Below are 23,968 nucleotides of genomic sequence, written 5' to 3'. Positions count from 1 at the left end.
CCATAGCGACCCTGTACAGGGTTTCCGAGGGTGTAAATCCTTACGGGAGTAGAAAGCCTCATCTTTCTCCCGTGGAGCGGCTGGTAGTTTCGAACTACTGACCTTAAGGTTCGCAGCCCGATTCGTAACCACTATGCTACCAGAGCTCCTTTATATGGTGAGGGAAATTAGTCAATCACAAACTATAAATATGGTATGAGATCAATGTTGTAAAAATTTAAAGAAAAGGTTTTCTTGATTAAAGAAATGATCTACGATGTTTACGGAGGGGGTGATGGTGGGAGAAATTATTCATCGGTTATAGAGTAGACACATGCTAACATGGATGAAAGGGCAAAAAGAGGGAGGTCAAAAAGGAAAAATGAAGGTAGCGGGAGAAACTGGAGGAATATAAGAGTTAAAGTGAAATAAGGTAAATACTGTTAAATGTTGGTATGTGGAGTGGATTGCAATCATTGTAATGAAGCAAAGTATATGACTGGTTGAATATGAAACTGATGATCTGCTCTATAAACATACACTCAATACACAATAGAAAGTTTTTTAAAAACTGTATTATTGTTAAGTGCCACAGAGTTGGTTCTGGCTCAAAACAAGTTTGTGTAGGGTTTCCAGGGAATGGCTGATGTGTTTTGAACTGCTAACTATGCAGTGCTTATGCTATAGCAACACACAAGGTCTCCTATATAAAAGTTGATGTTGTTAAGTGCCATTGAGTCGGTTCCGAGGAACTGGTGAGTTTGAACTGCCAACCTTGCCATTTAAACCAACCTTGTGATCAAGTGCTTATCTTAACACTTCGCAGTTATTAAGTGTACTTTACTTCAAAAAGCTCCAAAACATAACAATTATCAACATGTCATTAAAAAAATAAGGGGGGGGCGGGACGCGGGCTTCTAAAGCTCTCATTAATAAAGGCTAGGTCCTGCATTCTCTAAAACTTGCCAAATGTGAGGAGATGTGGAAAAGCTTGATCCTGTGTTCTAGTCCTTGAAGGCAGCAGAGAAATGTGGAAGGAAGCTTCCAATAAAACATGGCTAGCCAACGACAGTAAGAAAGAGGCCTCACAACTGCCTTGAGCCCATGTCAGACAATCTTCAGCACTTAGCTTATCTGTCCAATGCTCTGGTGTCTCTTGTACCAGAGCTCTAAGAGGATAATCTAAAAACTTCTGGTATCACAATTTTTGTAGGTGGCTGGAAAGTGAAGTTTGACAAGCTAATGTCCTTGTGGAAACAGTCACACGGACAGGACAAGAAGCCAGTATGCAGGACTGTTGGCCTAGCCTCGACAGTCTTGGGCATTCCAGAGGACACCTACTATACTTACTGGCAGACCTGGCAGGTGACGTCCGACTGCAGCCCACCTGTGAAAATCTGGTCGATGATGCAGTTGCAGTGGTTGGGGTTGTTGGCTTTTTTCCCGTTATCGTCACCTAGGAAGAGGACAACAAATGACCTGAGTCCAGAGGAGACTGCAGCTTTTTGCCACATATTAGAGACGCTTACCCTTACGAATCGGGCTGTGAACCTTAAGGTCAGTGGTTCGAAACTACCAGCTGCTCCGCGGGAGAAAGATGAGGCTTTCTACTCCCGTAAAGATTTACACCCTCGGAAACCCTGTACAGGGTCGCTATGGGTCGGAACCGACTCAACGGCACTTAACAACAACAACAACAACAACCCAGCAAGGCTGACCACCATGTGGTATTTGCCCTTTAAACAGAAAAACTAGTAGTGGGTGCTGGGTGCCAACTCATCTCTAGTTCAATGAGAAATCATAGTACCTAAGATTTTAAATTTCCTAAGATAAGGTCCTTAAGGAGTTCTGGTATGTGGGCTAAAACCACAAGGTTGGCGGTTCAAACTCATCAGCCACTCCATGGAAACCTGGTACAGGGTCACTATGAGTCACAACTGACTCAACGGCACTTAATAACACAAGATGATCTCCTTAACTTCCATCAAGACAACAAAGTACATCTAACACCTAGTAACAGGAGAGCTACTGATCCCCTTTTCAGATGAATAATTCAATGTTTTCCAGTATGCTATCACAGTATGTTATAGGTCTAATCCTCCTGGGAAGTCGGCTTCTTTCTGCTTGCACTAGCTACCCAAACTTAACCCACTGCCACAGAGTTGGTGTCAATTCAAAGTGCACCTACACAGGATTTGAGACTATGAATCTTTACGGAAGCACACCATCTCATCTTTCTCCTTTGCTGGGTTTGAACTGCCAACCATGTGGTTAGCAGCCCAATGCTTATCCCACAGCCCCACAGTGGTAGTTTAATATTGGCTTTCCTGACTTCTGAAAGCAGCATCGCACAACTCCAATTCAGTTATTACCCAAGCACGCACTATGCTCACCAGCTCCTCCATTCATGAACTTCAGGAGAAGAGCTCAGATTTGTAAGTCAATTGTATCTAGAGAAGTACTTACCCACTCTCTCTAGTTCAACGCAAGTTCTATTTCAATATATGTGTTGATATCTGAATATAAATTTAAGTAACAGAATATAAGCTATGTATCTGTAATATATACTGTATTATAATGCAATATACAGGAGAGCCTGGATAGTACAAGTGGTTTGCTACCAGTTGCCAATCTGAAGGTTGGTAGTTCAAATCTACCCATAACTCCATGCAAAAATCTGCTTCGGTAAAGATTACACTCAAGAAAATGCTGTTGACCATTTCTACTCTGTAACACATGTGGTCACCACAACTAAGAGGATGACAATAGCAGCTAAACACAACATACTGCAAAATGTGTTTATATATTCTATACAACTTTAATTTCACTGGAGAATCGGGGTAGCGTGTGTGGCTCTACTACCTACCTACAACGTATCATCAAAGAAGTCACTGGTCTTGCAAAATTTTATCATATACTCTCCAGCATTATTTCTATCACCAAGGTCATATTTTTTCCAACCTCAGAACCTTCCTCTTCATTTCCAACTTTCACGCTCCAATCACCAGTGATTATTAATGCATCTTGGTTACACTTTTTAACAATTTGACTGAAAAAGTCAGAATTTTTCAATTTCATCATCACTGGCTTTAGTGGTTGGTACATAAAGTTGAATTTATGCCCTCACAGACAGCAGTACACATCAAGATCTTGAAATGGTCTTTTGGATAATGTATGCGTGGCACCATTCCTCTTCGTCATTCCTATCGTGTAAAGCATTTGATTTGTCTAAACAAAATGGCCAATACTAGTCCATTTTAACTCATAATGCCTAGGGATTATTGACCCTTATATATTCCATTTGATGTTTGATAACTTCCAATTTTCCACATTCTGATTATTAATGGATGCTTGCAGTTGTTTCTTCTCATTTTGAGTTGTGCCCCATCACCAAATAAAGGTCCAAAAAGCTTTGCTCTGTCCAGGTCATTAAGATCATTTTGAGGGGACATGTATTTTGAGTGTCTTTCCATCTTCTGGCATTGTATCTGTCAGTGTTCCACTACTACTCATAATACAGTTTTCAGTGGCTAACCATTCACAAGTGGTCTGCCTCTCCTTCTTCCTAGTGTCGTCAGAGCTCAAACTGTCCACCAAGGGTGACCCTGCTTGCATTGAAAATACTGGTGGCATAGTTTCCAGCATCACAGCAACACACAAGCCACCAGAGTACAACCAAGTGATAGAGGAATGGTGGTAAAAAATCAGACATTTTATTAAACAAACATATAAAAATGTGAAGCTATTGTTTCTTAACAAATCCTACATCTACATACATCTGTTTTTTCATTTTGACTTTTTTTTAATGTTCTATTATTGTGAATTATGTGATACTTTATATGGGAGACCATTAGCTTTACATTCATCCTATCGTATATCATTATTTTGCCATGGTTACAATCCCCTCCATGCATTATCAATCAACCAAAGGGTATACTCTAACAAGCCTGCCCCCCCGGGTCATCAGCACACAGCCCCTCTCCCTTTCTGGGTCTAGAGTCCCCAGCCGCTCCATCTCCCACATTGGCATCTCTGCCTCCAGCCTCTATCTCTGGTGTCACTGTTTCTCTGGGTAGGGTTCCACACTCTATTCTTCTCTCTTGATGGTCCCAGGGCCTTCCACAACTGAACTGCAAAGTCAACCGCTTCCTTTTGCTACAAAACGTCTACCTTTACAGTTCTAACCCTCACAGTCAGTCCTGATAGTAATTATTCACTATTGTACCACATGAATGCTATCCCCATCTCTTTTCATTAGCCCTGCCCAGACAGATTGGATACTACTCAGTGGAGATTCTATCTTCCTTCACACCCTCAGGATCTAGGCTCCCTCTTAAAAGCTTGTAAGCCAGTCACTTCTTGCCTTTGTAGGTCGCCCTTGCCCCCATTTTGGGTACCCAATGTCCAAGTTGCCCATCCCCATTTACCCTATGTATCGAGGGGGTGAGAATGATCCTCGCTGTAAAGATCTGTTCCCTCTTTTGAGCTACTGCACCCATAGGTGTAGATAAAGTTCATCAAATTGTATCAGATTAGTCTTTTTTTCTTCTTCTAGTTGAGTTGACATTTTCACGGTTTTTAATAGAAACTGTACACAAGATTAGTTTACTCCTACATCTTCTCAGTTGTTCCTTTCTTATATATGCCCTTCCCTACCTGGTGAGATTTGGCTTTACGTTTGAGGATCTTTTTGCAGTCCTGTCCAGTTTAGCCTTATGGTCACCACCTTGCTGAGGTGATTGATTGCTCACAAGGACAGTTGTGCCATTAGCTTTATCTTGCTGCACTCGTTCAATGTAGAAGACATTTCTTCCTGTACACTTAAACTACTCTGACAATGCTAACCTGTGTACTGTCCTTGCACATCCTGAACTTCATCATCCTTTTAGATGGGCATGGATCAAACACTGTATTTTTGCTTAGTTCCATGAAAAGAGGGACGACATCATCCTACAAATGATGGAAGGTGTACTGAAATGCCTTTTGGCCACTGTCACTTCAGTAATGGCAACAAAAGGGGAAAAAAGCTAGATCTATACATTTCTAAAGGTGGTTTTCTATAGCTCTAATTCTCTCCTTAGACTTCTCGTGTGGTGCTGTAAGATCAGCACTGGACACTGAACCACAAGGTTGGCCATTCAAATCCACTAGTTGCTCCTTGGAAATACTATAGGGGTCTCTTTGAGTCGGAACTGACTCAACAGCAATCAACAACAGTAACACCTCCCCCTAAAGAATTCTGTGCTCATCTTTTTACACCATGCCAAAATGGTTTGGCATCCTGGAGGAACTGAAATTTTGTTTCTCTTAGATGTTCTTTGCGTTTTAGGACCAAAAAGAAGTCTTAAGGGGCAAGATCAGGGCTATTGGTTGATGGGGACAAGTTTATCAACAAAATACTCATAGGACAGTCCTTGCTAACCTCAAAGAGTGAGCAGGTGCATTGCTGGGATGGAAGGTATTACTCAGGGTAACTTTCTGGGCCTTTTCCTCCCAGAGGTAGTTTTCCATTGTCTTCATAACTCTGTGACTACCCTGTGTGTCAATGAAGACAATCTATCATGATTACTCCTTGGGAACCCCAAAAAACAGGTGCCATAGTCTTCGGTGCTCATGGGCCAAGCAGACTCACTTGGAAACCACTGTTTTGACTGCACCTTTTTGTTTTTAACAGCATCCTAACAAGACTAAGACAAGTATATTACTGAGATGTCTGCTGCCATGTTTGCAAAGACATGTTTAAACACATTTTATTTGGAATAAACCTGTGCATGTATGATTTTTTTTTTGCTTTTAAAAGCAAAACTTCTTGACTTACTGTTGTATATCCTAGAAGATTCAAAAAAGGAACTGCAGGATGTCCTGAAGGTCACAATCACATAAACCACCACCAGATAACCCAGTGCATTCTGGGCCTGGCTACGTGATCATCCCACCCACTGAAAGCTAACCATCCTGATGTTTCTAACTAGAAGACTCTCACTTTCCTTTTTCAGGCCTTTCAAATGGAGAGATGCCAAAGAAGCACATCACAGTGGTCTCATCATTTTTTGTTATATGAACATTTAACAGCAATGTGTCTTCAAAGAAATGCCTTTGAAATGGAGTTCTGCTAGTTACAGAAGTTCCTGAAATGATTCTCAAGTGCTTGGAAGAGTAATTTTTTAAAGAACATTCTCTCATAATTTTCTTTTCTGCTTTTAATTTCTATTACATACTTTCAGTTATCAAAAACAAGTCACTGTACTTCAAGTTCAGGTTGCTTTTCATTTGTAACTGAAGTTGCTATAGACAGCTTGCGAAGCAGCCCAGTGCCCGTACAAGAATCTCACATAAAGGTTGTAAAAGCCTGCTATGTAAAGTTTTGGCGTCCTGCGGTAGCACTGTAGGATAAACACTGAACCACAAGGCTGGTTTGAACGCTGCTCCTTGGAAACCCTATACAGGGTCACCGAGTCAAAACTACCTGACGACACTCAGCAACAACAAAATATAAAACAACAAATACGACTTTCCTGTTAAAAGATGTGAATTTAAGGGAACACTGGCCAAATAGAATCGGTCACAAGTCCCCTCCGAGGGCCTGACGCACGCTCCCCACTGCATCCCACGCGCAGGGAAAGGTCCAGGCCCACCTTTGCAGTGCCTATGGAGGACATCCAGCGCCGCGATGAGGAACTCGTGTGCATCCTGCTGCTCATACCCTGCCAGGTGTCGTGCGTGTGTCCACACCAGGTGCAGGAGCTTATAAGGAATGTGGGGGGACCGGTGTCCGGAATAAAACTGCTCCAAGAGACATTGAAAAAGACAGATGGAGGAAAACACTCGTCACTGACCAAGGTATAATGTGAACACAAACACATGAGATAAAATATACATACATACACATAAACATTTTTAACAGCTGCCTGGAACTAACTATGGCTAGATTTTGATACAGATTTAATTTTCTCTTCTCTCCATAAACTATTTTTATTTTGACTCACTGGATTTTTTGAGTCTACATATGGTCTCTCCCCATTTGTTGTTGGTACGTGCCATAGAGTCGGTTCTGACTCATAACAGCCCTGTCGAAGGGTAGGTGGTGGGTTTGAATCACCGATCTTGCGGTTAGCTGTCCAGTTCTTATCCTACAGCGCCATACCAGGACATAGATAAGTCTAAATTTTAAATTATGACTTGCTAATGAGTCCTAGTATGGCACTGTAGGATTTAAATGCTGGACTGCTAACTTCAAGGTTGGCAGTTCAAACCCAACAGCCGTTCCGCACAAACCTCATTCAAAGTAGCTATGAATCAGAATTGACTTACCAGCACTTAACAACAATGAGACCACAAGTAAATAAAAATCTGACTTGCCCAACATTAGCTTACTCAAAGCATTAGCTAAACTCTGACCCATGTCTGCCAGCACACGTGGACTCATAACAGAACGAAACACTGCCCGGTCCTGGCCATCTTCACAATCATTGTCATTCCTAAGCCCATCACTGCTTCCACTGTGCTAGTCCATCTCACTGGGGGTCTTCCTCTTTTTCTCCGACCTTCCACTTCACCAAACACGGTATCCTTCTCCTAATAATATGTCCAAAGTACAGGAGACAAAGTTTGGTCATCCTGGCTTCTAAGGATGATAATAATGAGGGTCAGCAAAAAAGAGGAAGACCCCCAGTGAGATGGCATGTTGCTGGCAGAAATTAGCTCAAAGAAAACAACCATGAGGATGGCACAGGGCTGGGCAGTTTCCTTCTGTTGTGCAGAGGGTCACTATGAGTCAGAATCCACTCGACGGCATCTAACAACGAGATTCCCTTTATTTCAAAGTTCCAAAAGGGCTTACACACAGACAACAAAACTCATCCACTTCCTCCTACTTGGCAGTTGTTTACAAGGAAGCAGAATGAGGTGGGCAAGGAAGCAAGAAAAACCAAACTCTTAACTATGTTTGTTGTTTACTGCCATTGAGTTGGTTCTGACTCGTAGGGACTCTATGGAGAGTTCCTGAGGAGCAGCTGGTGGGTTCGAACTGCCTACCATGCAGTTCAACATGATCTTGTAGTCCAGTGCTTACCTGACACTGCCACCCCATGACTAGGGCTATACTAGTACTGAAAAAAGAACAGATGAAAAGGGACATGCTCATTTACAGAAAACAATTAAGAATCTTGCTGGCACTGTAGTATAAGCACTGGACTGCTAACTACTAAGTGAGCAATTCAAACCCATCAGTCGCTCCCCAAGGAAACAAAGGGGCTTTCTGCTCCCATGAAGATTTACAGCTTTGGAAACTATGAGTCAGAATAAATTAGGTGGCAAAACGTTTCATTTGGTTTCTTGGTTAACAGATAACAGAAAAGGAGATCAACAGGGAATAAGGAAGGAGAGCCTGAAGTACACAAACAATAACTGCATTTCTAAATACTTGCAACGAACAATTAAAAACTGAAATTAAACCTAGAAATACAATCGGTTTAAAAACATGGAATACTTAGGGATAAAAATAACAAATCTCATGCAAGCTTTTGATACTGTATACCACAAAGAGCACAGCCTTCAGTATAGATTACATCTCAATGTACAGAATACAAAAATCCTCACCACTGGACCAGTAAACAACATTCTTATCAACAGAGAAAAGATTGAAGTTGTCAAAGACTTCATTTTTCTTGGATCAACCATCAACATTCATAGAAGCAGCAGTCAAGAAATCAAAGGATGTATTGCATTAGGCAAATCTGCTGCACAAGACCTTTTTAAAGTACTGAAGAGCAAAGATGTCAGCTTGAGGACTAAGGTGCGCCTGACCCAAGCCATGGCATTTTCAATAACCTCATATGCATGCAAAATCTGGACAGTGAGTAAGTACGACCATGGAAGAATTGATGCATTTGAGTTATGGTGTTGGAGGAGAATACTGAAAGTGCCATGGGCTGCCAAAAGAACCAACAGATCCGTGTTGGAAGAAGTACAGCCAGAGTGCTCCTTGGGGGCCAGGATGGCTAAACTTTGTCTCTCATACTTAGGACATATTGTCAGGAGGGGCCAGTTGCTGGAGAAGGATATCATGTTTGGTAAGGTGGAGGGTCAGAGAAAAAGAGGAAGACCCCCAGTGACATGGATTGGCAAAATGGCAGCATCAATGGGTTCAAGTGTGGCAACAATAGTGAGGTTAGCTCACGACCAGGCAGTGCTTCGTTCTGTTGTGCACAGGGTCATTATGAGTCGGTGCCGACTTGATGGCACCTAACAACAACCACCACAGAACATGGAGAGAAATGTACGGCCTAAATAAACAGATATGGGAGACCTACTTTTGTCTATGCAAAAACCTGGACACAATGTCTACTGATATTTTATACAGTTTCTCTAAACACAAGGAAACAACCAAATGTCTTCCAACTGCGAATGGATAAATAAGCCTCCACATAATGGACCACCACACAGAACACAAGGCAGCAAATTACTGACAGATAAGGATGAACCCCAAATGCCAGATGGCCAAGACCAGATGCTGTGTAATCGCATTTGTGAGGCATTTGGAAATGGACACTGTAGAAACAGAAGACAGATGTGTGGTTGTTGGGGTTGGGGAGAGAAACATTAGCTTCAGAGGATGGCACGAAGAACCATCGGGATGATGGAACTGCTCTGTAGCTGGATTATGGTGGTAATGACGTAAACTCCTAACCCCTATGGGTTCCTCCCCTGCATACTCTCTTCCTCCCACTCTAGTCCAGCCTGTCTTGTCCAGGCAGCCAGTCTCATTCAGGCATAGCAGTCTAGCGCTTAACCTCAGTGCCACACGAGGACATATCTAAGTCTACTTTAAGAATTATGACTTGCTAAGGAGCTTTGGTAGCGTAGTGGTTACGAATCAGGCTGCGAATCACACGGTCAGCAGTTCAAAAATACCAGCGGTTCCATGGGACAAAGATGAGGTGTTCTGCTCCCGTAAAGATTTACAGCCTCAGAAACCCTGTGCAGGGTCGCTATGAGTCAGAACCGACTCCACGGCACATAGCAACAAACAACAAGGAGCTCTGGTAGCGTAGTGGTTACGAAGCGCGGTGTGAGCCGCAAGGTCTGCAGTTTGAAACTGCCAGCTGTTCCGCGGGAGAAAGATGAGGCGTTCTCGGAAACCCTGTACAGGGTCGCTGTGTGTCGGGACCGACTCCACGGCACATAACAACAACAACGAGTTCTGGAGTGACACTATAAGATAAGCACTGGAGTGCTATGCCTGAATGAGACAAAGTAGTCATATGCTGTAAGGCACTTCAAACACAAGTTCAGTTAGACCAGAGCTTGACAGATATTCTCAAAAGGACCAGAAAGGAGGTATTTTTGGCTTTGCAGGCCACAGGGCTCTGTTCTAACTACTTAACAACTACCATTCAACTCTGCCACTGTAGCAGAAAAGCAGCCACTGCCCCATATGTAAATGCGGGGTTATGGTTGTTTCGAGAAAACTTCATTCACTAACCATTGCCACTTGCCAAGTCCTATGACAGACTGTGTCTCTCATACGTCAAACAGAAGGGGCCAGTCCCTGGAGAAGTACATCATGCTTGGTAAAGTGGAAGGATAGTGAAAAAGAGCAAGACCCTCAATAAGATGGACTGGTACAATGGCAGCAGCAATGGGCTCGAGTGTAACAACAATTATCAAGATGGCACACGACCAGGCACTGTTTTACTCTGTTGTGCATAAGTTCACTGAGCTGGAACCAACTCGATCACACATAACAATACCAGACACCTTGATGTACATTTGGAGTCTCTCGGCTACTTGTAGGACAGGTCCCTCCCTGAGTTAGTTACTGCAGTTCTGAGAACCTTGTCCAAGGTCAGAGAGCAGAAGTATTGAGGCTCTAGCCAGAGCACACCTTACCTCATCTGACCTCAGACTGGAGTCCTGTTACACTGTCATGGTTGGTAGGGAGCTACCAACACTGAGGCAGGTAGATCACAGTACAGAACCTGATATTCTAGCCAAGGGGAAGGGGGGTGGGATAAAGGATGGAGGCTTTCTGGTGGCCCCTACTGAAGTAGATATGAAGCGCCGTAAGAGAGGTCTGGCTACAAAGGATACTCCACTTTCCTAGGAAATAAAGCCAGAGGAGACATAGGCATGTCTATACTGAGGTCGTCCTTCCATCCCATGCAGGGTGAATAGGCAGAGGACACAGGGAGCTGTACATGGCTCAGACCCCAGTGCCGTCCACCAGTTACACATGCAAAAGGCCTCTGCATCTTTCATACCAGTCAGCGGTGTGCCCCTAAAAACGATACCCAAACTCTCTTAACAATTTCTTTTGACAATATGCTGTCATCAGTAATGACTGCACGTACTAACTACTGTGCTGTTAGCTGCCATCTAATTGGCCCCTGACTCGGGAGACCCTGTGAACAATGGGATTGGACCACTGGGATTCACAGGGTCTTCACTGGCTGATCTTCAGAAGTAGATTGTCAGGCAGTTCTTTCTACTCTTAGTGTGGAAGCTTGGCTGAAACCTGTTCGACATCATGGTTAATGTGCAAGTCTCCAGTGACGATGGACGGTAGCTGCACAGGAGGTGCACTGGCCAGGAATTGAGTCCGGGTCTCTTGGGTGGAAGGTGAACCCCAACACTTTGTCTACCTTCTTTCATTTTTTAAAATGGCAATAAAGGAAATCAATGGTTGCAGAAAAGGCTCCTTGAGGGGCCAGCACTGCACCTCCTGGAAGAGTGAGGACATCTCGCAGACCAGACATGAGTTGGGGCTCTGCATCTCACACTTGTGCCGGTCAGAGAGGAAGAAGTCTCGCAGGAGCGGCGTGTGGGTGAGTGCTTGCACAATGCAGTTCATGAAGCACGTGTTGCCCAGGTTGATGAGCCCTCGCAGGCCTAGGAAGGAGCAGGAAGGGAGAGCAAGGTTATCTGTGCACCAGGCACTATGTACTGCTCAGTCCCAGCGGTGGTGTTTACCTGCATGGGCTCCACCGCTAGCTGTTATGCATTCATTCAACAAACAAGAGAGAGCAAGAAACACAATTGTCTGTTCTAAGATTTCTGCTACCTTGATACAAACTGTACTGATGAATATTCACCACTATTGTGGCTTCCTATGTTTTGGGCAGAATTATCCAGAGATTTTCTTTAGTAACAGCCAGCTTTTAAGAAATAATAAAAACTTTAAAATTATTTTCTACAATGCTTCTCTAAGACTTCAAGCCTTAGAAAACTGATGAACATTCCACATGCCTCCAAGGATCTTTCTGTGCATCTTTCCCAGGCCCCCCTGCATCCAGCTTCAGCAAGGCCAAAGGCAGCTGAGTCCTACCATCTAGCAGGTATGGTAATGCAGGGGCTAAAGCAGATGCTCACTGAGCTATGAAAACCACACGTCCACATTTACTCGTAGCTCCAAGGAGTCAGCCCAGCTCATTGGTCAGAAGAGTGGGCAGACCCTCCACTTACCTATGGTGCAGTTAGAGGTGATCTTTCGTCTCTTTGGATTATGCTTCAGCAGTTCAAGCTCCCGTTTGGTTGGTTCCCAAGTTGAAAATTTCTCCCCAACACCTAAGAAGACCAAAGACAGTTCCAAGTGCTGTTAGAAACCTTGCATCATTGGTTCATAAATAAAAATTATGAGGATACATTACCTATCAGGTTGTATTTCAAAGACAGAAGTCCCTAATACTCAATTTTTCTAAAACCCTTCAACACCAAAGATGGCTAAGAATACTCGCAGGAGTTTCTTTTAGGGAATGTACTGTGAAAAGCTTCATTTTCATATAAAGAAGGAAAACAGAACTTCCAACTGAAGCCATTTCTAACACTAATGCCACTATGGTGTTTCCCCCACCATCCAGTGGGGTGCTGGTGTTATACTGTAGGGTAGCAATTAACTCCTGACCACAATGTCAGCAGTTCAAATCCACCAGCTGCTCCTTGGAAACCCTATAGAGGGTCGCTCTTAGTTGGAATTGACTCAATGGCACTTAACAGCAACAACAACCATGGTCCTTGGTTTTGTTAAGTGCCGTTGAGTCGGTTCCAACCCATAGCCACCCTCTACAGGGTTTCCGAGGAGCAGCTGGTGAGTTTGAACCACCGATCTTGCAGTTCAAATGGCTTTGCAGTCTGGTGCATTAACCCGCAGCGCCACACCAGGACTCCATGGTCCTTGGGTAAAGAGAGGGAAATATTCATCAGCTCAGATGAAGGACTCTGGGGTGAATGAGAAACTGGACTTTTTAGCAAACCGAAGTATATCCAACTTACCGAGTAGCTATGTCCCATGCAAGATTCAAACCAAAGACAATGAAGATTTAAGTGCTGATAAGCATATTTCATACAAATATATATCCTGCGTTTTTCACTATCTAAAATTTCTGCTAAATAATAAACTTCAAGGAGATAGCATGATGCTGACAGGCAGAACTGTGAAATGATTTTAGAAGCATTTTCTACATTTTCTTCTGTGTTGTGTGTTTCTCAACCCTGGTCCTGCACAAAGAAATCACATACTAAATTACAATGTTCTTACATTTTCTGAGGGAGAGACGAACAGGTAATAGAAGTCAAACAGATTGTTCTCCAGAAGAAACCTGATCTACACAGATCATTCTGATCACTGAGAGGATCTATCTGTCATCTTCCTTTCTCAAAAACGGGTTGTTTCTGATGCAGAACAATAGAGGCAGAATCTGCTAAACATATGCTAGATTGACGTGTGCTCTTCATAGGCAGACTAGCAGCGCTTTCTTGTCTTACCACTGCAGAAATACTCATCTGTCCACTGGCTATCTCCATCTATTATCGTCATTGTATACTGGCAATGAACATTTGTTGGAACTTAAAAAAAAAAGGAAACCAAAATGAGAAATAAAAGATAATGTTTGCATAGTATTTTTGTGTTATCTCAAACTCTCCATTAACCACTAAAGAGCTTATGTAACACTCAGAGAAAAAGACAGCCAGTGAGTAATCAGTTTGGTACACTAAGAACTGTTATGAAGTGAATCTGTGTCCCCAAAAAAGAGACACTGAAATACTAACCCTGGTACCTGTAAGCATGATTGTTTTAAAAAACAGGATCTCTGGAGATGTCATCAATAAAGATGAAGTCACAGTGGAATAGGGTGGATCTTAATCCTGTCCGGTTGGGGCAAATGCAGACAGACACAAACCAAGATCTATCTGGAGCCACCAGAAACTCGGAGTGACCTAGAACAGGTTCTCCCTCAGAGCTTCAATCCAGATAGCCGACACCCTGATTTCAGGCTTCTAGCCTCCAGAACGATGAGGCAGTTAAAAACCCATTGCCACTGAATGGATTCCTACTTGCAGCAACCCTTTAGGACAGGACGCTGTTATTGCTGTTAAGTGCCAGAACCAGTTCTGACTCAGAGTGACCTTGTATAGGGTTCCCAAGGAGTGTCTGGAGGGTTTGAACTGCCAACCTTAGAGTTTGCAGCCCAGTGCTTATCCTAAAGTGCCCTATTGGGTTTCTTTACTGAAGCAGACTGCCATGACTTTCCCCTGCAGAGCAGCTGGGAGATTCAAACCACATCTTTGTAGTTCACAGCCAACTTAACTACTGATGCACCAACGAGTTCCTTTTAATTCCCCAAGCTTGTGGTGTTTTGCCATAGCAGCCCTGGGAAATTAATACAGGGCTGTAACTACAAAGACACTTGTCAAGATTACAAAAATCTAAACCATCAGAGATGGCTCCATGTTCCACAGGGCAATTTGACTATGTTGACACAGATTTACATAACCCAGTTAAGTCTTCAGAAGAAAAGTGGTTGAGACTCTGGGGAGGTATGTGGGTATGTGTATTATATTAGTGTGAGAGACTGGGATACTGGAGAGCTGAGGCTCAAACACTGTTTAGGGATATACCTCTGGATTACCAGATAGGTGTGACCTTGCGGGGTTGTTTGGTTCAGCTGCAAATCTGTTCTCAAATGAAGCACACAAACTGTGGTGCAGGCCCTTCTGTAAGGGGGACACAGCCCAGCATGAAGAGGTGTCTTTACCAGATGAGGCCCAGCCCCACTAGACACAGGGAGAGCTCACCGAGAAAGTGCACTTGCATCTCTGCTGGCATTCACCATATCTGCTTGGAGTTCTGGGGTGGTGCTGTGGGCTAATGTGCAGGGCAGCAAAGTCAGTTTAAACTACAATGTTGGCAGTTCAAGCTCACCAGCCACTCCTTGGAAACCCTGTACAGGGTCGCTAACAGTTGGAACCAACTTAACAACAGGAGCAGCAGGTTCCTGTGGGGCCTCCTCCTACCGAATTATAGTCTAACCTACAAACACCTTCCAACCTGCACAAGTCTCCTGAGATACTGACCTTTCCTTGAATGCTTGCTTTTAACAGTCCCAAGGGGACTGTAGGCTTAAGACAAAAATCAGGACGACAAACAGAAGGAAAACCAGACCTTGTATTTTCCATGCTTTCCGCTGTTCCTCTTTGGCAATTATCTCCATGTCTTTGTCATAAATGTAGTCCTGACACAAAAAGCAGTATATGCCTCCATGCACAAGGTCTATGGCTGTAAAGAGAGAGGAGGGAAAAAAGAGAGGGGAGTGAGGGTGTGAGACAACAGCTGACTGGAAATTAGAAGGTAACACTGCACAACACAATGCTGGTCAGGTCTGTGAACCTTCCACTGCACGCCCCATTTCCCAGCTCTTAGTCATCCAGCTGCTAGTGAAGGCATTCTCTTGCTCTAGAACACTTACCTCGAGCAGTCGAGAGTATTCACTTCCCTGCTAGCGAGGTGCCAGCTCAGGTGACGGTGATCCACATTTTGTGAAGCACCTAATACCAATGAGTTGCTACTTGAAAACCCTATGCAGGGTTGCTACGAGTCAGAACTTTGAAAGACTTAGGTCAGCTGATCAGCGTGATTCTGGAAGCTATGCCACTAGTACTTTAAGTATCAGCACGGTGACCTTGGTGTACTGCTTTCACCTGAGCTTCCAGACTAAGGAAGACTACGAAGAAGGAGAGACAGACTAATTTAAATACTTAGCTACTTAAAACCTTAAAAAATAGTGGAACACTGTCACATAGAACCATAATATGGAATACTGAAATATTATGAATGGCACCAGAACACTGTTAGATACAGTGCCGGGAGATGAGCCTCTCAGTTTGGAAGAACAAGATATAGAGCTAGAAAACGTTTTTGACGATAAGGAAGCATTGGAACTACCTGAAAAAGAATTCAGGAGAATGATAGGTACTTGCAAGCAATTAACAGAAAGGTGGAGGAAAACAAGGAAGAATTCAGAAAAGCGCTACAGGAACAATCAAACAAAATACAAGATTGGAGTCAACACAGAACTTTGAAAGACTTAGATCAGATCAGCTGATAAACACCAAGAAAAAAATCATGGACAAAAATCAAGGAAAACACAGACAATTCAAGAAAAATTTAGGAAAACAACACAAAAACAAATTCAAAAAGAAGGAAAAATTAGACACTGTGTGAAACATTAAATAAGAATCCAGAATAGCAATACTAAAAAAAGTAAAGCATAAGTAAATAGGATGTCATCAAAGGGAGTAACTTTTGTGTTACCAGAATTCCACAACGTAGTTGTTATTAGGTGTCACTGAGTTGGTACCGACATGTAGCCTTATGCACCACAGAACGAAACACCGCCCCGTCCTGCGCCAACCTCACAATTGTTGCTACACATGAGCCCACTGCTGCTGCCACTGTGCCAATCCATCTTGTCGGGGATTTTCTCTTTTCTGCTGGCCATCCACTTCACCAAACATAACATCCTTCTCCAGGGTCTATTCCTGTTAAAACAGCTGAAGTATGAGCGAAGAAGTCTCTCCATCCTAGCTCCTCAGGAGCATTCTGGTTGTAATTCTTCTAATAAAGTTGTGTTTGTTCTTCTGGCAGTCCATGGTACTTTCAATATTCTCCTCCAACACCACAACTCAAATGCAACAATTCTTCCAGGGTCTTACTTATAATCACTGTCCAAGTTTCACACAGATGACACTACTGAAAACTCCAAGGTCTGGGTCAGGTGAACCTTAGTCCTCAAACTGACCATCTGCTCGTCAGCACTTTTTTTTAAAAGAGACCTTGTGCAGCAGATTTACCCACTGCAATACGTCATTTGATCTCTTGATTGCTGCTTTCATGAGTGTTAATGGTGGATTCAAGCAAAATCAAGTCTTTGACAACTTCAATCTTTTCTCCATTTATCTTATTGTTATTTATTGATCCAGTTGAGAAGATTTTTTGTTTTCTTTAGGTTGATGTGCAATCCATACTGAAGGCTATGGTCTTTGATCTTCATCAGTAAGTCCTCTTCGCTTTCAGCAATCAAGGTATATCACAGGTTGTTAACGAGCACCTGCACACCACAGGCTTCCTCCAATCCTGATGTCATGTTCTTCTTCATATAACCTATTTTCTCTGATTATATGCTCAGCATATAGCCTGAATAAACATGGTGAAAGAGTACAACCCTGGCACCCAACTTTCCTGATTTTAAACCATTCAGTGTCCCCTTGTTCTGTTTGAGCAACTACCTATTGGTCTATGCACAAGTTCCTCATGAGCACAATTAAGCATTTCAGAATACTCATTTTCCACAATGTTGTTCATAACTTGCCATGACCCACACAATTGGAAGCCTTTGCATAGTCAATAAAGCACAGGTAAACGCCTTTCTGGTATTCTTTGATCCATCTGACATCAGCAATGATATCACTTGTTCCACGTCCCCAAATCTGGCCTGAACCTCTGGCAGCTACCTTGTCAATGTACTGCTGCAGTCATTTTTGAATTATCTTTAGCAAAAATTTACTTGCATGAGATATCAAGATTATCTGATGATATCTGAATTCCATTGGGTCACTGCTCATTGGAATGGGCACAAACACTCATCTCTTCCAGTCAGTTGACCAAGCAGCTTTCAAATTTTTTGGCATAGATGAGTTAGTGCCTCAAGTGCCACATAGTTTATTGAAAGATTTCAATTTGTATTCCATCAATTCCCAGAGCCCTGTTCTTCACCAGTGCCTACAGTGCACACTGTACTTCTTTGTCTTCAGTTTCACTGGGTCTTGATTACATACTACCTCTTGAGATGGCTGAACATTGACCATTTCTTTTTAGTATAGTGACACTGTGTATTCCTTCCATTTTCTTTTAATGCTTTCTTCATCATTCAATATTTTGCCTATAGAATCTTCAATATTTCAAGTCAAGTCTTGAATTTTTTCTTCTGTTCTTTCAACTTGAGAAATGCTGAGCGTGTTCTTTCCTTTTGATTTTCTAACTCCAGGTCTTAGCACATTTCATTATAGTATCTTTGTCTTCTCAAGTTACCTTTTGAAACTTTCTGTTCAGCTCTTTTAGCTCCTCGTTTCTTCCATTTGCTTTATCATCTCTAAGCTGGAGAGCAGGTTTGAGTCTTTTCTGAAACTCATTTTGGTCTTTTTCTTCTTTCTTGCCTTTGTAATGTCCTTCTGCTTTTTTTCTGTATGACGTTCTTAATGTCATCTCTCAACTTTTCTGATGTTCAGTCATTAGTGTCTAATGCATCAAAGCTGTTCTTGAGATAATCTCTAAATTCAGGTGGGGTTATGTTCAAGGTCCTATTTTGGCTCTCGTGGACTTGTTTTAATTCTTATTTTCTTCAACTTCAGCTGGAACATGTACACGAGCAGTTGATGGTCTGTTCCACAGTCTGCCCTGGCCTTGTTTTGGCTAATGATATGGTGCCTTTCCACCATCTCTTTCCACAGATGAAGTCGATTTGATTTCTTTGTATTCCATGTGGTGAGGTCTGTCCATGTGGATAGTCATTGTTTTAAAAAGGTATTTACAATGAAGAGGTCATTGGTCTTGTAAAATTCTATCATGCTATCTCCAGCATCATTTCTATAACCAAAGCCATATTTCCAACTACTAATCCTTCCTTTTTATTTCCAACCTTTATATTCAAATAACCAGTAATTATCATTAATCTTGATTACATGTTTGATCAATTTCAGACTGAAGAAGTTGGTTGTTGTTAAGTGCCGTTGAGTCGGTTCCGACCCATAGCGACCCTGTACAGGGTTTCCGAGGCTGTAAATCTTTATGGGAGCAGAACACCTCATCTTTCTCCCATGGAACAACTGGCAGTTTTGAACTGCTGGCCTTAAGGTTCACAGCCCGATTCGTAACCACTACACTACCAGAAGAAGTTGGTAGAATTCTTTAATTTAATCCTCACTGGTTGTGTGTAATTTTGAATAACAGTGGTATTAACTGGTCTTCCTTTTAGGTGTATGGGTATTATCCTATTAGAGTGTTGTACTTCAAGACAGATCCTGAAATGTTCTTTTTGATGATGAATGTGGCTTCATTCTTTTCCAATTTTCATTCTCGGCATAGTAAATCATTGATTGTCAGATTCAAAATGGCCATTACCAGTCCCATTTCAGCTCATGAATGCCTAGGATATAGATGCTCATGCATTCCATTTCATTTTGGACAACTTCCAATTTTCTTAGACTTATACTTTATGCAGAGTCCAGGTGTGGCACTGTGGGTTAATGTGCCAGACTGCAAAACTGTTTGAACTGCAAGGTCGGCGCTTCAAGCTCACCAGCTGCTCCTTGGAAACCCTATCCAGGGTCGCTATGGGTCAGAATCAACTCAACGGCACATAACAGCAATACTTTATGCATTCCATGTTCCAATTATTAATGGATGTTTACAGCTGTTTCTCTTCATTTTGAGTTGTGCCTCATGAGCAGTAAGAAGGAGTTGTGTTGGAAGAAAATTTCATAATGTCAGAAAAGATGAGAAGACATGCATTCAAGTAGTAGAATGAGCCCTAAACATAAAATATCTTAAAGGAAAATTGCCAAGACATATCATAATCAAACTTTTCCAAAACCAAACACATAGAAAGAATCCTGAAAGCAGATCAGGTAAAAAAAAAAAAAAAAAAAAAATCCCAATAAGACTAACCTCTGTTTTTTCAGCAGAAAACATACATGGAAGAAGGCAATGGATGACAGACATATATATAAAACCAAAAAGAAAAAGAACCTGTCAATCAAGAATTCGAATCAAGCAAAACTGTGCCTCAAATAATGACAGGAAAATTATGACATTTCCAAATAAACAGAAATCATGAGCGCTTGTAAAAATCAGGCCAAGCTTACAAAACATTCTCAAGGGCATCCCTTGGACACAGAACCAATGATGGTACTCAACCATCTGAGACTAAGACACAGGGCAGCACCAGCCAGAAATTAACCCTGATACACTTTTGCTAGAGGTCCTCGTGTTCGTGCCAACTCATAGAAGCCCTACTATATAGGGTTTCCGAGACCGTAAATCTTCACAGGATTAGAAAGCCTCATCTTCTCCTGTGGAGTAGCTGGTGGGCTCGAACCACAGACATTATGGTCAGCAGTCCAGTGCTTATCCTACAGGACCATCATTTTCTGCATACGATGACAACTATACACAGAGCAAAAAAAAAAAAAAAAAAAAAAAAGCCTAACTGGTGCAGTTGCAAAATTTCCAAAATGAGAGGAAGCCAAGAAAACTACCAAGATAAAATGGATTGTGGTAAACTTGGGAAGATAATAATAAATAACAAGGCAATTCCAAAGAAAACCAACCAACCTTCTCACAAAAATAAAAAAAGAGTCATAAAGATTCAGTAGACACTAAAACTACAGCACAGCAGCAAAGGCAATCCATAAACAAAATGAACACAACACAGAAAAATACATGGAACAAAGAACCCAAAAGCACCTTTGCAAACAGGAACAAGACAAGGATGCCCTTTATTTCCACTCCTATTCAAGAGAGTATTGGAAGTCCTAGTTAAAGCTGTAAGGCTAGAAAGGCTAGATAGGGAAATAAAAAGTATACAAATTGTAGAAAAACTATGACAAGATCTCTATTTCATCTTTTATTTATTTATAAAGTGTTTTATTGGGAATTATGTGACAGTTTACATGGGAGAACATTAGCTTTACATTCATCCTATCATATATCATTTCACTGTCGTGATTAAAATCCCCTCCATGCATCATCAACCAACCAAAGGGTACACCCCGCAAGCCTGCCCCGGGATTTTAGCACACAGCCCCTCTCCCTCTCTGGGTCTAGAGTTCCCAGCCTCTCCATCTCTCCATGTCGTCTCTGCCTCCATCTCTGGTGTCACTGTTTCTCTGGGAAGGATCCCACACTCCGCTCTTCTCCCTTGATGGTGCCAGGGACCTCTGTTCCTGGACAGCAAAGTCAACCACTCCCCTCTTTGTGCTACAAAACGTCTACCTTTACATTTCCTCACAATCAGTCCTGATAGCAATTATTCATTATTATATCACAAGAGACCTATCCCCACCCATCTCCTTTTATCAGCCCCGTCCAGACACACTGGATACTACTCAGTGGAGATCCTACCTTCCTCCGCGCCCTCTGGATTTAGGTTCCCTCTTAAAAGCTTGTAAGCTAGTCACTTCTTGCCTTTGTAGCCGCCCCCATTTTTGGATAGCTAACGTCCAAGTTGCCCATCCCTGTCTACTGTGTACCGAGGGGGTGGGAATGATCCTCTCTGTAAAGATTTGTTCCCTCTTTTGAGCTACTGCATCCATACGTGCACATAAACTTCATCAAATTGTATCAGATGAACTTTTTTCCCCCTCTTGTTCTTCAAGTTGAATTTTGATCATCGAGCCATTGAAGCAAGGTCAAGTAGGTATTATCTGCAATTGGGGGTGTTCTTGTGCATATCCCCTTGCTTCTTTATCAGCTGGAAGCTTCACTCTTCACGTGTCCCCTGTGGCTATGTCACTGACTCTGCACCCAGGAGTCCCCATGTCTTGTCATACTGCTAGCCACCAGGTCTCCACCCGGGTTCACAGGAGTCTATGGAACGTGGTAGGACTTAGCTTGCCACTTCATTGCTGTTTTTCCCTCACTTCCCCTTATCGGTGACCAACGTGGTCACCATTAGACTGCAAATCTGCTCGTGTATTCCCATGAGTCTTAGTCTTGGAAGGGGGTTTGCCCTGAGTGATCCGACCACTTGTCTGGATGTCTCCTGGGAAAGCAACTCACTTTTTCTTGTAATAGTTGGACTGCTGTTATTGTTTTTTATTTTTCTTCTCAGTCTTTCTTTCAAGACGTATCTTCTGTTCTTCTAGTCACTCCAGGCTGGTCTGCTTCTCCTTTCAAGTGGAAATTTCCCACCTCAGAAGACACTGAATGGGGTTCAGGATTCCACCTATGGTCTTATGCAATACAGAGGCTCCGCAGGAAGTCTCCTTCACTGGGCAAGTTCTAGCCCTATTTTAGGTATTCCAATCAGTTACAGGCAGAAGATGGACTTACAAGCGTTCTATGGTGGTATTTCTGGTTATTCCTTTCTCTCCCCCTCAAGTGTCGATTTTACAATGGAATGCAAGGGAAACCAAGATTCAAAACACAAAGATTCAAAAGACAGCCAAGCATCTTAACATTCCCCCCCCCCCTTTTGACTTCATCTTAGATACAGAAAGTCCCAGAGACTCAACAACAAAAACAACTGAAATAACAGGAGTCAGTAAAGTGGCAATGTACAAGATCAACATACAATACTAGACTCTTCTACATAAGCTAAGTTGTTGTTAAGTGCCATCGAGTTGGTCTGACACATAGTGACCCTGTATAGGGTTTCCAAGGAACAGTCGGAACCACCAACCTTGTGGTTTGCAGTCCAGTGCTTATCCTACAGTGCCACACCACGATTGTTGCTGTTAAGTGCCAATGAGTTGCTTCTCACTCATAGCAACACAATATAGGATTTATGAGGTTAGTCTGAACGACTGACCTTGTGGTTCGAACCAACCTTGAGGTCAAGTGTTTATCCTAAGATGCCACACCAGGATGCCAGATAACCACCCCAAAAAATGAAATACTTGCTAGAAAAAACAAAAGAGGGAACAAATCTTTACAGAGAGGATCTAGCAGCCCCTCCCTTCTCTGTGTCTAAAGTCCCCAGCGCCCCATCTCTAGACATCATCGTCTCTGCTTCCATCTCAGGCATCACTATTTCTCTGGGTAGGGTCTCTATAGCACATTATTTTTTTTAATAATTTTTTAATTTAAGGTTTTTATTGTGGATTGAGAGAAAGTTTACATAGCATATCATCAGTTTTACATACAACAAATCATATACCTTGTTTCATTACATTGACTATAATCCCCTCCATGGACCATCAGTTAATAGTATTTCTCTCTATCCACTTTAACATTTTAAAAAAACACACAAACAAAAAACCCACTCAGGCATATATAGTAATTTATATCTTCAAAGGGCACATTCTGCAAGTCTGCTCCTGGCCACCAACTTAGTCCCTCTCTTCCTAGTCCATGAATCTAGAGACTCAGCCACTCCCTCTCTCCATGCCCCCATCTCTGCCTCCATCTGTGGCACTGCTGCTTCTCTGGATAAGGTCCCACATTCTGTTTGCGCATTCCTCTCTTGATGGTCCTAGGGTCCTCTGTTTCTGGACTGTAAGATAAACCACTCCCCTTTTTTTGTAACAAAACTTCTACCTTTACAGTTGTGACAGTTGCGATTAGTCATGATAACAGTTATTCACTATTGAATCTTAGAAATCTTATCCCCATCTCTTTTCACCAGACCCATTTAGACAAGATGACAGCTATTCAGTGGGGAATCTTTCTTTCCCCCCATACTCTTAAAGTAAACTTCCTCGTGAAACCTTGTAAGCCAGTCACTTCGTGCCTTTATTGCCCTCATTTTAGGTAGCCAATGTCTAAGTTGCCCATCTCTATCTACCCTGTGCACAGAGGGGATAGCATTGATACTTGATATGAAGACTCTTTCCCTCTCTGTTGGTATTTAGAGTAACTACCGCTCTGAGTAAGGAGCTTTGGTAGCTTAGTGGTTACGAATCGGGCTGCGAACCTTAAGGTCAGTGGTTCGAAACT

The 23,968-nt window shown here is 42.5% G+C and overlaps 1 protein-coding gene across 1 annotated transcript in view; it reads right to left on the bottom strand.

The window, feature by feature from the left end:
- The window catches only part of USP22 (ubiquitin specific peptidase 22), a 71,310-nt gene that overhangs the window by 23,373 nt on the left and 23,969 nt on the right, over window positions 1–23,968 (bottom strand). Inside the window, exons 3-7 of the mRNA XM_006876140.1 lie at window positions 15,419–15,532; window positions 12,442–12,543; window positions 11,699–11,868; window positions 6,615–6,762; window positions 1,330–1,435 (exon numbers count right to left, since the gene is read on the bottom strand). Of these exons, the coding sequence (XP_006876202.1) occupies window positions 1,330–1,435; window positions 6,615–6,762; window positions 11,699–11,868; window positions 12,442–12,543; window positions 15,419–15,532 (640 nt within the window). The remainder of the gene's footprint in view (window positions 1–1,329; window positions 1,436–6,614; window positions 6,763–11,698; window positions 11,869–12,441; window positions 12,544–15,418; window positions 15,533–23,968) is intronic.

This window comes from Chrysochloris asiatica, unplaced genomic scaffold, assembly GCF_000296735.1.
Source record: "Chrysochloris asiatica unplaced genomic scaffold, ChrAsi1.0 scaffold00356, whole genome shotgun sequence".
Classification (NCBI taxonomy): Eukaryota; Metazoa; Chordata; class Mammalia; order Afrosoricida; family Chrysochloridae; genus Chrysochloris; species Chrysochloris asiatica.
The sequence above is the reverse complement of the archived record's forward strand: the minus strand, read 5'-3'. Positions and strand labels throughout refer to the sequence as shown.